The 11472-nt window shown below is 42.1% G+C and overlaps 1 protein-coding gene across 1 annotated transcript in view; it reads left to right on the forward strand.

The window, feature by feature from the left end:
- Positions 1 to 7087, forward strand: part of sh3bp4a (SH3-domain binding protein 4a) — a 35333-nt gene extending 28246 nt beyond the window's left edge. Inside the window, 2 exon segments of the mRNA XM_046840376.1 lie at positions 4733 to 4921; positions 5213 to 7087. Coding sequence (XP_046696332.1) covers positions 4733 to 4921; positions 5213 to 5437 — 414 coding nt within the window. The 3' untranslated portion in view covers positions 5438 to 7087.
- The last annotated feature ends 4385 nt before the right edge of the window (positions 7088 to 11472 follow it).

Below are 11472 nucleotides of genomic sequence, written 5' to 3' on the forward strand. Positions count from 1 at the left end.
ATGGAGCTCAGTGCGCTAGCTGAACATTAGCTGTATGTCTGACGATCACTATGGTTAGTGTAAAAACACAAGATGGTGCACAGCATTACATTTATAGAGTTTATAGATTTTTCTCTAAGGTTTTGTAGATTTCTTTTCCTTTGGTTAAAGTCTAGTAAATTGCAGAACTTTAGTCTTGCTAATGCTCTAAAATGGAAACGTTTGCCTAATTAATAAATGTAAATGTGTGTGAGACGCAAACGCTCATTAATATTTATCGCCACGTAATAGCAGCAAACACAAGCGTGACTGATGGAGCGTGAGAACTCAGGAGAACGTTTTCAGGGCTGCAGCTGCTAACGCAGGTAGAGTGCTTGTCTGTACAAATTCCGAGAAAAGCAATTATTGTTTGTGTGTTTGTGCCAAAATGAAGTGTAAAAATGTTTTGAGAGAAAAAAGCCTCATTGCAGCAGAGCTTAGTAACGTATCAGAGTCACGGGGAGAGAGTGCGCTCACACGCCAAGCCAAGCGAGTTACAGCACTGACTGCTCAAAAACCATGCAAAGTCAAATCATGGGGCTTCATTATGCCTTACATTGAGGGTGGGACGCTAATTGTGAGACGTGTTGGGGTGGGACACATTGGTAATGAGACACATTGGGGGTGATACAGGGGGATGGGACACATTGGGAGTGGGACACATTGGTGATGAGACACGGTGGTAAAACACTTCGGAGGTCAAAAATATTGGGGCTGGAATACACTGAGGGAAAGACACTGTGGGAAGAATTCACTGGGGGACACATTGGTGTTGGGATACATTGGTAATGAGACACATTGGGGGATTGGACACACTGGAAGAGGTAAGAAACATTGGGAGTGGGACACACTGGTGGTGGGATACATTGAGGGTGGGACACTGGTGGTGAGATATTGAAGGTGAGACACACAAGGGGTGGGACATATTGGTAGTGAAACATTGGGGTTAAGACACATTAAGGGGTGAGGGTTGACTACAAAGACACACTGAATGTGACACTGAGGCTGGAATACACTGAGGGTAAGACACGGGGGGATAGACTGAGGGTAAGAGACTGGTTTATGAATTCACTGGGTGTAAGAGACTGATGGAGGAATACACTGAGGGTAAGACACTGGGGGATACACTGAGGGTAAGACACTGGGGGATACACTGGGGTAAGACACTGGGGGATACACTGGGGGTAAGACACTGGGGAAGGAATACACTGATGGTGAGACAGGTTGAGGTTGAGACACTAAGAAGAGGATGAGAGTGAGACAGTGGAAATGAAATACACTGAGGGTGAGACACACTGGGGACAAAAAAATTAGGGTGAGACAAACTGGGGGTGAATCACATGGTGAAACACACTAGGTGTGGAGTACACTGGAGTAAAACACACTGGGGAAACTTCTGAGTTTCTGAGCTCCACATTCAGAAGGAGTTTTACTACCAAAACCAAAAACACAAACACTCCCCTTTAAACCGAAAAGAAACCAGGGATAGAAAATACGGACTGAAAACTGTTTGACAATGTGAAGAATCATCTGACCTGTCACTCTCCTTCAACGGCCCTCACATCTACATACAGTAACTCCTTGCCTGAGCTGATATCATACAGGAAACACGTTTCAACCAGACATGCCCCTTTTTTTAGCTAAACCCCACCGTCACTTTTGTAACTCTCACATGAGTTCTGAGTACTGATTTGGATCATTTAAGTCTAAAATTCATTTTGTGATGTTAGCAGTGTCGTGTCGTGAACATCCACCTCCAGGCTGCTGGGAAAACTTCACTAAGCCCTAGGAGTTCTCCAGGGGCCTTGTCTGGCCCAGACCCAAACATGCCATTAGCCAAGCGAAGAAGAAAGCGATCGCTCATCCTGGGAGCGGATTAAAGCGTGCATGAGCCAAGAGGAGAATCAATCAGAGCGCAGAGACGGAGGGAATTGTTTTTATAGGAATTTATGCGACGGTTTCTTTATGCATTAAAGTGAAGAGTGTTCGCGTGAGAGATCGACTCGGGCAATTCGGCGCACTTTTACAGGCGACGATTATCCCTCCAATCATACGCCTATTAACCGCGAGCGGAAATACCTGCAGGTCTCACCTCGCTTCACTCATAACAACCCAATACCGTGTTCAATAAACGTTTACTGCATTAAACAAACCACAGGACGGGAACGACTCCACAAGCGCAACGTATAACGAGGCGTCGTTTCCACAGCCGATGAATATACATGAGTATGCAAATGAGGAGCCGCCCCTAATATCATTATCATAACAGGTTTGGGTTCCCTTCTCATTCCCTCACGTGGTTATGTTACAGTGGCAACTTCCATCACTGATCGTCGCTAACTTTACCTGGGTTCACTCATTTGCATACCACAAATTTTAAGACATCATAAATTAGGGTTTTGTTAGCTCCGCCCCTAAATCAGTTTTAGATTTTTGAGTTAAGTTTAAACGTCTTATTTAGAAGCGCTCCTATTGACGGAAATGATATCAAACGCGCACGTTAGCCGTCAGTCGAACGATTTCCATTACATCTTACGCGATCGTTCTTCTATTTAATGCTAACAAATTCCACATTCAACTCCATTTCCCATCATGCACAAGGACTACAAACACTGTCACATGACCAATAACCAGGCTCAAGTACATTGGATGTCTAATTAGCCACATCTGTTTGCAATCACACACTATATATATATATAAACAACACACACAGTCTTGCTAACAAACAGCAGTGAGGTTATTAGGCACTTGTCCTCATGCGAGTAGTTTGTTTGCTTCTACTGATCATTTGAGCCACTTTCTTTTTGGATTCACGACTCCTGACTCCTAATTATGATCCTGCACGTAGCTCCAGCAGGTAGAGAGAACTTTGCTAGCAAAAAAAGTTACTCTTCATAGAAACTCTGCAGGATCTGAACCTTCTCAATCTTTTCCCCAGGCGTGTATCTGAGATTCTGAAATGGCGAAGTTCTCTCAGTGGGGGATTTAAATAAAGTATCGATCGTTCTACCCACACTTCCACCCATTCCCCTGCTCTGATCTGATTAATCTGCTGATTTCTTTCTCCGTCCCTTTTTACTCCTGCTGAGAAGGTGTTTATCACGTCACCTCCTGCATCTGACCAACATGAATCACTAACGCTGACGTTACTCAACATCCGATTATTCAACGTCTAATCATACGACATCCGATTATTCAACGTCTAATCATACGGCATCCGATTATTCAACGTCTAATCATACGGCATCCGATTATTCAATGTCTGATCATACAACATCCGATTATTCACGTCTAATCATACGGCATCCGATTATTCAACGTCTGATCATACAACATCCGATTATTCAACGTCTAATCATACAACATCCGATTATTCACGTCTAATCATACGGCATCCGATTATTCAACGTCTGATCATACAACATCCGATTATTCAACGTCTAATCATACAACATCCGATTATTCTACATCCAATTATTCAACACCTGATTATTTAACATCAGATTATTTGACATCAATCAATGTCTGATTATACAACGATTATTTGACATTTGATTATTTAACATCTGATTATTCAGTGTCCATCAACATCTGATTAGTCGACACCTGATCATTTGTCTTTTGATAAGTCCATTGATATCTGATTATTTGACATCTGATTAATTGCCAGCTGATTATTTAACGTCCACCTTCATCTGATTTTTCAATGTCTGATTACACATTGTTCATTTATTTAACATCCGCTTACTCGACGTCTGATTTTTTTCTTTTTATGGATTTTTGATTATTTGACATTTAATCTGATTATTTGACATCTAATTAGTCGACACCTGATTATTCAATGTCATCTAATTGTTTGACAGTTGCCTTCATCCGATTACACATCGTTTGATTATTTGACACCTGATCATTTAATTATTCGATCTCCGGTTATTCAGAATTTAATTATTTGACATTAGATTTTTCATCATGCTTGCAGTCTTATTAAAGTTATTAATGACAATAAACATCCCATTTTATCACTGCCACTGTTTATAAATATACATGAGTATGCAAATGAGGAACCGCCCCTATACACTGATCACCGCTACCTTAACCTGGGTTAGCTAATTTGCATATCATATATGAGCTGATTTTGTGACATCATAAATCATGGTTTTGTGTGTGTGTGTGTGTGTCACACACACACACACACACACACACACACACACACACAGTCATGTATATCCTAAACTCCACACACAGGCATAGGGGAGTTACCAGTTCATTCTGTAAATCCCTACAGACCCATTCTTATTCCAAATATGGCTTCCTGTGTGTGTGTGTGTGTGTGTGTGTGTGTGTGTGTGTGTGTGTGTGTGTGTGTGTGTGTGTGTCGGCACTGTGTTAGAAAGAGGCAGGAAACAGGGCTGGACCCCCCTGATGCAGTAGAGGATGCAATTATTTACTCCTGTTGTCTACTGCGAGACACAGAGCAGACAGAGTGAGAAAGTGAGAGAGATTAAGAGAAACATGAGCGAGAGAAAGAGACTGGGACTAAAAGTGAGACAGAAGGAGGAAACAGAGAGAGAGAGACAGGAAACGTGAGAAAAACAAAAAGAAAGCTGTAGAAGGCAGACAAAAAGTTCACGACCTTATGTCCAACTGCTCTCGCTGTTTACTGACTGTGTGTGTGTGTGTGTGTGTGTGTGTGTGTGTGTGTGTTGCTATACAGGCTCTGTTAAAGATGGACTGTCAGGGTCTGGTGGTGCGTCTCCTGCTGGACTTCGTCCTCCTGACGACGGCGGTGGAAGTGGCTCCTCGCTGGAGGGAACTGGCCGAGAAACTCGCTCACGTCTCCAAACAGCAGATGGACGACTACGAAGCTCCACATAGAGACCGCAATGGCGTGATGGACGCTGAAGTGAGAAAGCACACACACAAACTCACACACCTTCTAGCGTTCTAAACAAACTAACACTGGAGACTCCTTACTTGATCAACAGCTTTATACTCGTCCCTGTATAGCAACCACAATGCAATAAATATAAATAAATGTGATAAAAAACACCATACCTCCTGTGGAATAGTCGTTACTATAGTAACCGTAATTCAATCATTATAAATCAATGCGATTTTTTGTTCTTTAATATTTTTGAATAATCAACCTGCCGAGCGTAGCATTGAACACAGCACTCTGTGTCTCCATCGGCAGGCCATGTGGAAGCCGGCGTACGACTTCCTGCTGACGTGGGCAGCTCAGATTGGAGACAGCTACCGCGACGTGATCCAGGAGCTGCAGCTGGGCCTGGACCGCATGAAGAACCCCATCACCAAGCGCTGGAAACATCTCACGGGCACGCTCATCCTCGTCAACTGCCTCGACATGCTGCGGAGCTCCGCCTTCAGCCCCGCCTCTCACGACGACTTCGCCATCTAAACTCCGCGCATCGTCGCGCACGTTTTTTTACCTCAGAATCATCTGTGACACGTCCTTCCTCACAGTTTGACTTTTGACCTCTTTGAGTCTCTGGAAGCCAAAACACTCGCGTCGCGTCACTTTCCCATTCCGCATGTTTTTATGTCGCCGCCTTTCTTTTTCCTTCTTTTTTTTATATATATGATTTTTAGACTAAATTATTTTTCTTTCAGTAGAAGATAAAAAAGCGTAATGTGTACTAACGTGGCTTTATTTCCACATTTTCTTTCCACCTGATGGACAATCAGTGAACCAAAATATAGAACGTTTGCAGTAGCAAAGTCACTAAGATTGCGCTAGCTGTGAATTAGCATTAGCGAACCGTCCGGACACGCTGTACGTGTGTTACCTGTTTTTTTCCCTCACCTTTCTGAGCGCGATCAGTTCGATTGTTGGAATTGATGTTAAATCCTGTTTGTTTGTCTGTTTTTCTTTGTCAGTGAGAATGAGGTTAATGTTACTATCTACTGCTTTCTAAATCCAGTGAGACTCCCGTGAGACAACAGTCTGGGCTACAGCGCTAATGCTAAAGTTCTTTTGAGCTACTTTCAAGGGTAGATGTTCAGTGATGTTCTCTTCGCTGTATGGTTTTTGTCTTCGGATATGAACTCCTAAAAAAAACCTTAGTGGTTAGCATTAGCTGTGTAAGACTCGTTAGCAATGTGGATTTCTTCCAACTTTCCATTTTCCGTATTTTTTTTTTTTTAGATTTCGTCATCCTGAACCGAGAAAAAGGAAAATGTTCATTTCAAACATCGAGTTTTTTAATAGTATTAAATGAGAGAAGGGGCATGGCTTGAGATTTCCAAATGCTGATTGGCTCGTCTCCTGTTTTATCGGAGGTCTGCTAGTTATTTTTTTCCCGATAACCCGTACCAGTGTACTCAGATGTTAAACTGCAAAGCTATGCAGAATGCACTATGGGAGGCTAATCCAATCTAATCCAATCCAGTCTAATCAGAGTAAACTGATGATCGTTGGATAATATCACGTAGAGACGACTTATTCAATCACAAAATTGTACTGCTAGCTAATACTAGCTAAATATCTCTGAAGAAGTGCATTATGGGTAACACACGCTCACACTCATCCGATTAAACCCCGAGTCACTCCAGGATCATAATCGTGCGATGTAGCTGCAGCCTGAAGTAAACTGTAATGAAGTGATTTAGTTGCCAAATAGTGATCCATGTAAAGTGTTATGGTGCAGTATTATTCACGAACCCGCTCTCCTTCTCTTCTCTTATATTGCTTTGTTACTTTTCTCTCTTTTTTGTATGTTTCTATTTAAATCTGATTGCTAGCTGCGCCCCCGAGCGTCTTCACGTGAACCCGTGACGTGTTGTTTTTAGCGTGTAGCGTCCGTCTCCGCGCGAGTCATACCGAGACTGTGTGTGTTTCTGTGCATTGATCTCCTCCGTCCATCTTCTCACCGCTGTCACATGGGAAATTGTAGCCACGTGTAATAGTTCCAGCTACATGTGTAAAGGATGTGTGTGTGTGTGTGTGTGTGTGTGTGTGTGTGTGTGTGTGTGTGTGGGTGTGTGAGGAATCGAATGTGCTGTACTTTTTGTTTGAATCGGGTCAATAAATACGCCATCAGTTTGGAAATGTCATGTTTCTCAAGTTATTCTGAAGACCTCATCAGACCAAGTGGACTTATTTCATATCACACACACACACACACACACACACCTGTACTGAAATTATTTTTGTTCCTTTATTTTATAATTCATCCCCTTTATTTTGTTTATTTAAATTCTTTACCAAACACTCCAGTTCTCTAGGGGGTCTCCAAGCTGGAGATGATGGAGGTCTCCGAATTCACATTTCAGTCACCAGGAAACTGGTTATTTGTTTATTTATTTATTTATTTATTTGTATTTACTTCCTGTTTGTGAAGCGATCGTTTCTGAGGTGTCTTCCATACGTCCATGGAGCTGCCGTGTGAAGCGTCCGTATCTTCCTGCCTCAACGTTCACCTTTAGGTGTTTATCTGCCAGTGGTGTATGAACACAAAGCATGTATTTGGGTAAAAGTAGAGACTCAGTAAAATGTGACTCCAGTAAAAGTATAAGTGTTTCTTTAAAATTTCACTTCAGTAAAAGTACAAAAGTTTTTACCTTCAAATGAACTTCAGTTTCCAAAGAACTGATTTATTATAACTCTAATGTTCCTGTGATCATTTTTATCACAAGATTCTTCACTTAATCACCTCAGTTTCTGTGTAAAGACTCGAATGTGACTCTCAGCACACTGATCTATTAATAGAATGATATTAAAGACTCAAACACTGATTGATTTCTATTAAAATGATCATGAACACAAAACCATCTTTAATAAAACGTGTAAATGAGGTCACGTGTGTGGTGGTGAGTTTGAGTCTGGAGTTTCTTCATCATTTATTCCTCTCTAAATGTTCTGCTTGATGTTGAACTGATGCTGAACTGTATGTTGGTGATCAGTAGATGCACGGCGTCGATCAGAACACGTGTAAAACAGGTGTGCGCTCGATCCTGATTGGTGACTCGCTACGTGTTTCACCAGTTACGTTTTTATCCTCATTAATAAAAAGAAACGACTGATTTTACTAAATGTAGTAAAAAGTGAGAGATTTGAGTTTGAGATGTAGTGAAGTAGTGAAGGAGACGGAAATTTGCTCCAAACCAGCTTCATAAAGATACGATGTTTACAGGTTGGATTTGCTGGAAGATCTCCCTCTGTAGAACTCCAACCCTGTTGAGCATGATGAATGTGAACGTAGACTGCAGCCCAGGAACCTCCTCACCTTCTCAGCTACATCAGTACCTGACTTTACTAACACCCTTTTATCTGAAAGAATCTCCACAAAGATCTAAAGGAACATTTCCCCAGAAGAATGGAGCTTATATAACAGGAAATGGAGACTCAATGTGGAATTAGATGTTCAAAAAGAGACATTCCAATGTGATGTAGAGGAAACACACACACACACACACACACACACACACACACACACACACGCTGTCTCTTTTGTCCTGTTTTATTTTCTCCTTCTCTCCTCAGAGACACTTCATCTGTAATGGACATCACACTCGTGACATCATAAGTTAGCGGTTGTCGTGGCGACCGCAACTCGAGGACACTTCAAGAAACTCGTCCGTGGTCTGAACTTAAGGGCCCTGTAGAGCATGTTTTATACATAACACACACCCACACACACACACACACACACACACACACACACACACACACACACACACACACAGCTCTAAACCTACAATAGGGTGAAATAGATTCAAGTCAGCTGATGCAGGTTCCTGCAATACATTCATTTATTTAGCCTTGGGGCAGCAAAATGTGTGTGTGTGTGTGTGTGTGTGTGTGTGTGTGTGTGTGTGTGTGAGAGAATTAAAGTGCAGTAATCAGTCAGGTTTTGCTGCCCTGCAGATTCAGAGGAATGAAGTGATCATTTGCGAGGCACTTAGTCCTGATTCACTAATTACACACACACACACACACACACACACACACACAGGGCATAAACACAAACATCTGATTAATTACACTAATAAAGTACATTTTCAGGGCAGTAAACGAGTCGATGAATCTCAATAAGTTTATTGAGGCGATTGGCAAGAAGGAAATAGGTGTGTGTGTGTGTGTGTGTGTGTGTGTGTGTGTGTTCAATAAAATGCTATTCCAGTCACTCTAGGTGTCTGTGACCAGCTGAGTGTGTCCTCAACACCCCCTCACACTCTCCACACTTTCTTAACTCTGTGTGTGTGTGTGTGTGTGTGTGTGTCTCAACAAGATGATGATTGTAATGAAAAGAGATGGAGTGTGTTTGAAATAGAATTCCTGAATACAAACACTTGTTAATTCACACACACACACACACACACACACACACACACACACACACACACACACACACACTCCTTTCCTGTTTCCTTCAGCCTGTATTGGGTAGAATTGCAGGAAGTTTGCCTTTTGATGTTTGGAAGTTTGTTGATCTCCTTCTCCTCGAGCTCATAAAAGTTTACACACATTACATTTTCTGGTCTTGTCGTACATCGAGTACACACACACAAACACACACACACACAAACACACACATACACGTACACACACATGTATTTACACCTGTCATCGCCAGTCCTCAAAGCTGCATATTTCAGGGAGAAAACCAGAGAACCCAGAGACAGTTGGAGCACCCTGAGGAAACTGGAGAACCCAGAGAAGGATTGAGAACTTTGAGGAAACTGGAGAACCCAGAGGAAACCCACACAGAGAACCCACTTGGAGAAAAAGTAAACTTCGGAAGACACCGCTACACGGTTTTACTGTTGTTTTGTTCAGCTCTCTTACTCACTCTTGTGGCTGAATGCCCACATTACACCTACCATCCGGTTCCTCCGAGAAGATCCCAGTGTTCTTTATTGTTTCTCTGTGCTGCTAAAGCTGCACATTAAATATGATTATAAACAGTTTAAAGTTTGGAACAGTCGCTGATTCCAAAAAACATTAAGCTACAATAAATCATTGTAACTGATGAGCATTATTTAATATAAAGAGTTTACTGAAGATCAGTGAACAAATCACACACTGAGGGATGATGCTGATGATGATGATGATGATGATGAGGAGGAGGAGGAGGAGTGAACTAAGTGTTGCAGTGAGCAGGGGTCAGGTTTCTCCATGTCCTACTTCCCTTGTGCCCTATCATCCAGGCTTCCTCGCAGAACAGTTTGGGATGTTCCAGAAGGTCCCAGTTCTCTAGCTCCCTAACCATCCTGTTCCCCTGGAACACTCAAATAATAGCACAGTACACCATGCTATCTTCTTCTTCTCAAGTATCCTACCATGCTAGCTGCTAGAGATTATGGTTTTCTCAAACATCTACAACTTCTCTAACAAAACTTCTCTAAATCTGCTGTAAAGTGAGAACACACCACTGAATGTTAAGTAAATGAATAGAAGATCAATCTCAATCAAATCAATATTTGTTGTGAAGAACTATTTCAATTCAAGTCAGGGATTTTGTAGGATCATGCGTGAGGTGTCTGATGAACCAGTTCTACCAAGCAGGTGCTAAAGATCAGAAACAGGAACAGCTGTGTAGGAGCTTCAAACTGGTTGAGGAGCCAAACTCTGCTCCCAAAATAAGGTTGTAAAAGACAGCTTCATGTCCTACACTTGACAAGACTCAAGGTGGTCCTACTGCATCAGGCAAAGATCTCAATGCAGACTGGGGTTTCAAAATGTTTCAGTGATGTTCAAGCTATTTTAAAGAATCACAAAGAAACGGCTGATGGTGAGGAGCATAGACGCAGTGGTCCACCAAGGAAACCTGATGTGGTAGATGAAAGACACACCATGATTTCTTCCTTCCAGTGTCAGATGTCCAGCAGTGCTATATGAGACACAATATAAGTGAAGCACGGTGGAGGTTTCCTGCAGGTTTGGAGATGCATTTCTTTCTTTCAGGAAGAATTTTGTCATTGATGCTAAGAATGACAGAAGATTCTTCTCCATCACACAGGAAGGCGTCTGATTGGCCCTGGATTTATTCTGCAGCACGGCGACGACCCCAAACATACAGACAATGTCTTTGTAGTTTAGAGAAGATCAAAAAGTATTGAAATTGATCATTTTGGGCTCTACAGAGTCTGATCTCAACATTATCGAGTATTTCTGAGATTACATAAAGGAACAGTAGGATCTGAGGAGCCTCCATCCACAGAAGATCTGTGTTTAGTTCTCTGAGATGTTCAGAACGACCTACCTGCTGAGTTCCTTCAGAACTTAGAAGCTGTTGGTTCTAAATGGTATCAGACATAACATGATAATGATGAAAGGCAACAAATGACCACAAGAAACTCAGTGACATTAAAATTCCCATTAAAAACCATTACACAGATTTTTCAGTATCCTTCTGTCCAGTGTTATTATTACTGCCCCCTGGTGGCCAAATCCCTGCTTGACCATGCTGTTCTACTCCACAGCGCAGTGGA

Source organism: Silurus meridionalis, chromosome 26 (assembly GCF_014805685.1).
Source record: "Silurus meridionalis isolate SWU-2019-XX chromosome 26, ASM1480568v1, whole genome shotgun sequence".
In the NCBI taxonomy this organism is placed as follows: Eukaryota; Metazoa; Chordata; class Actinopteri; order Siluriformes; family Siluridae; genus Silurus; species Silurus meridionalis.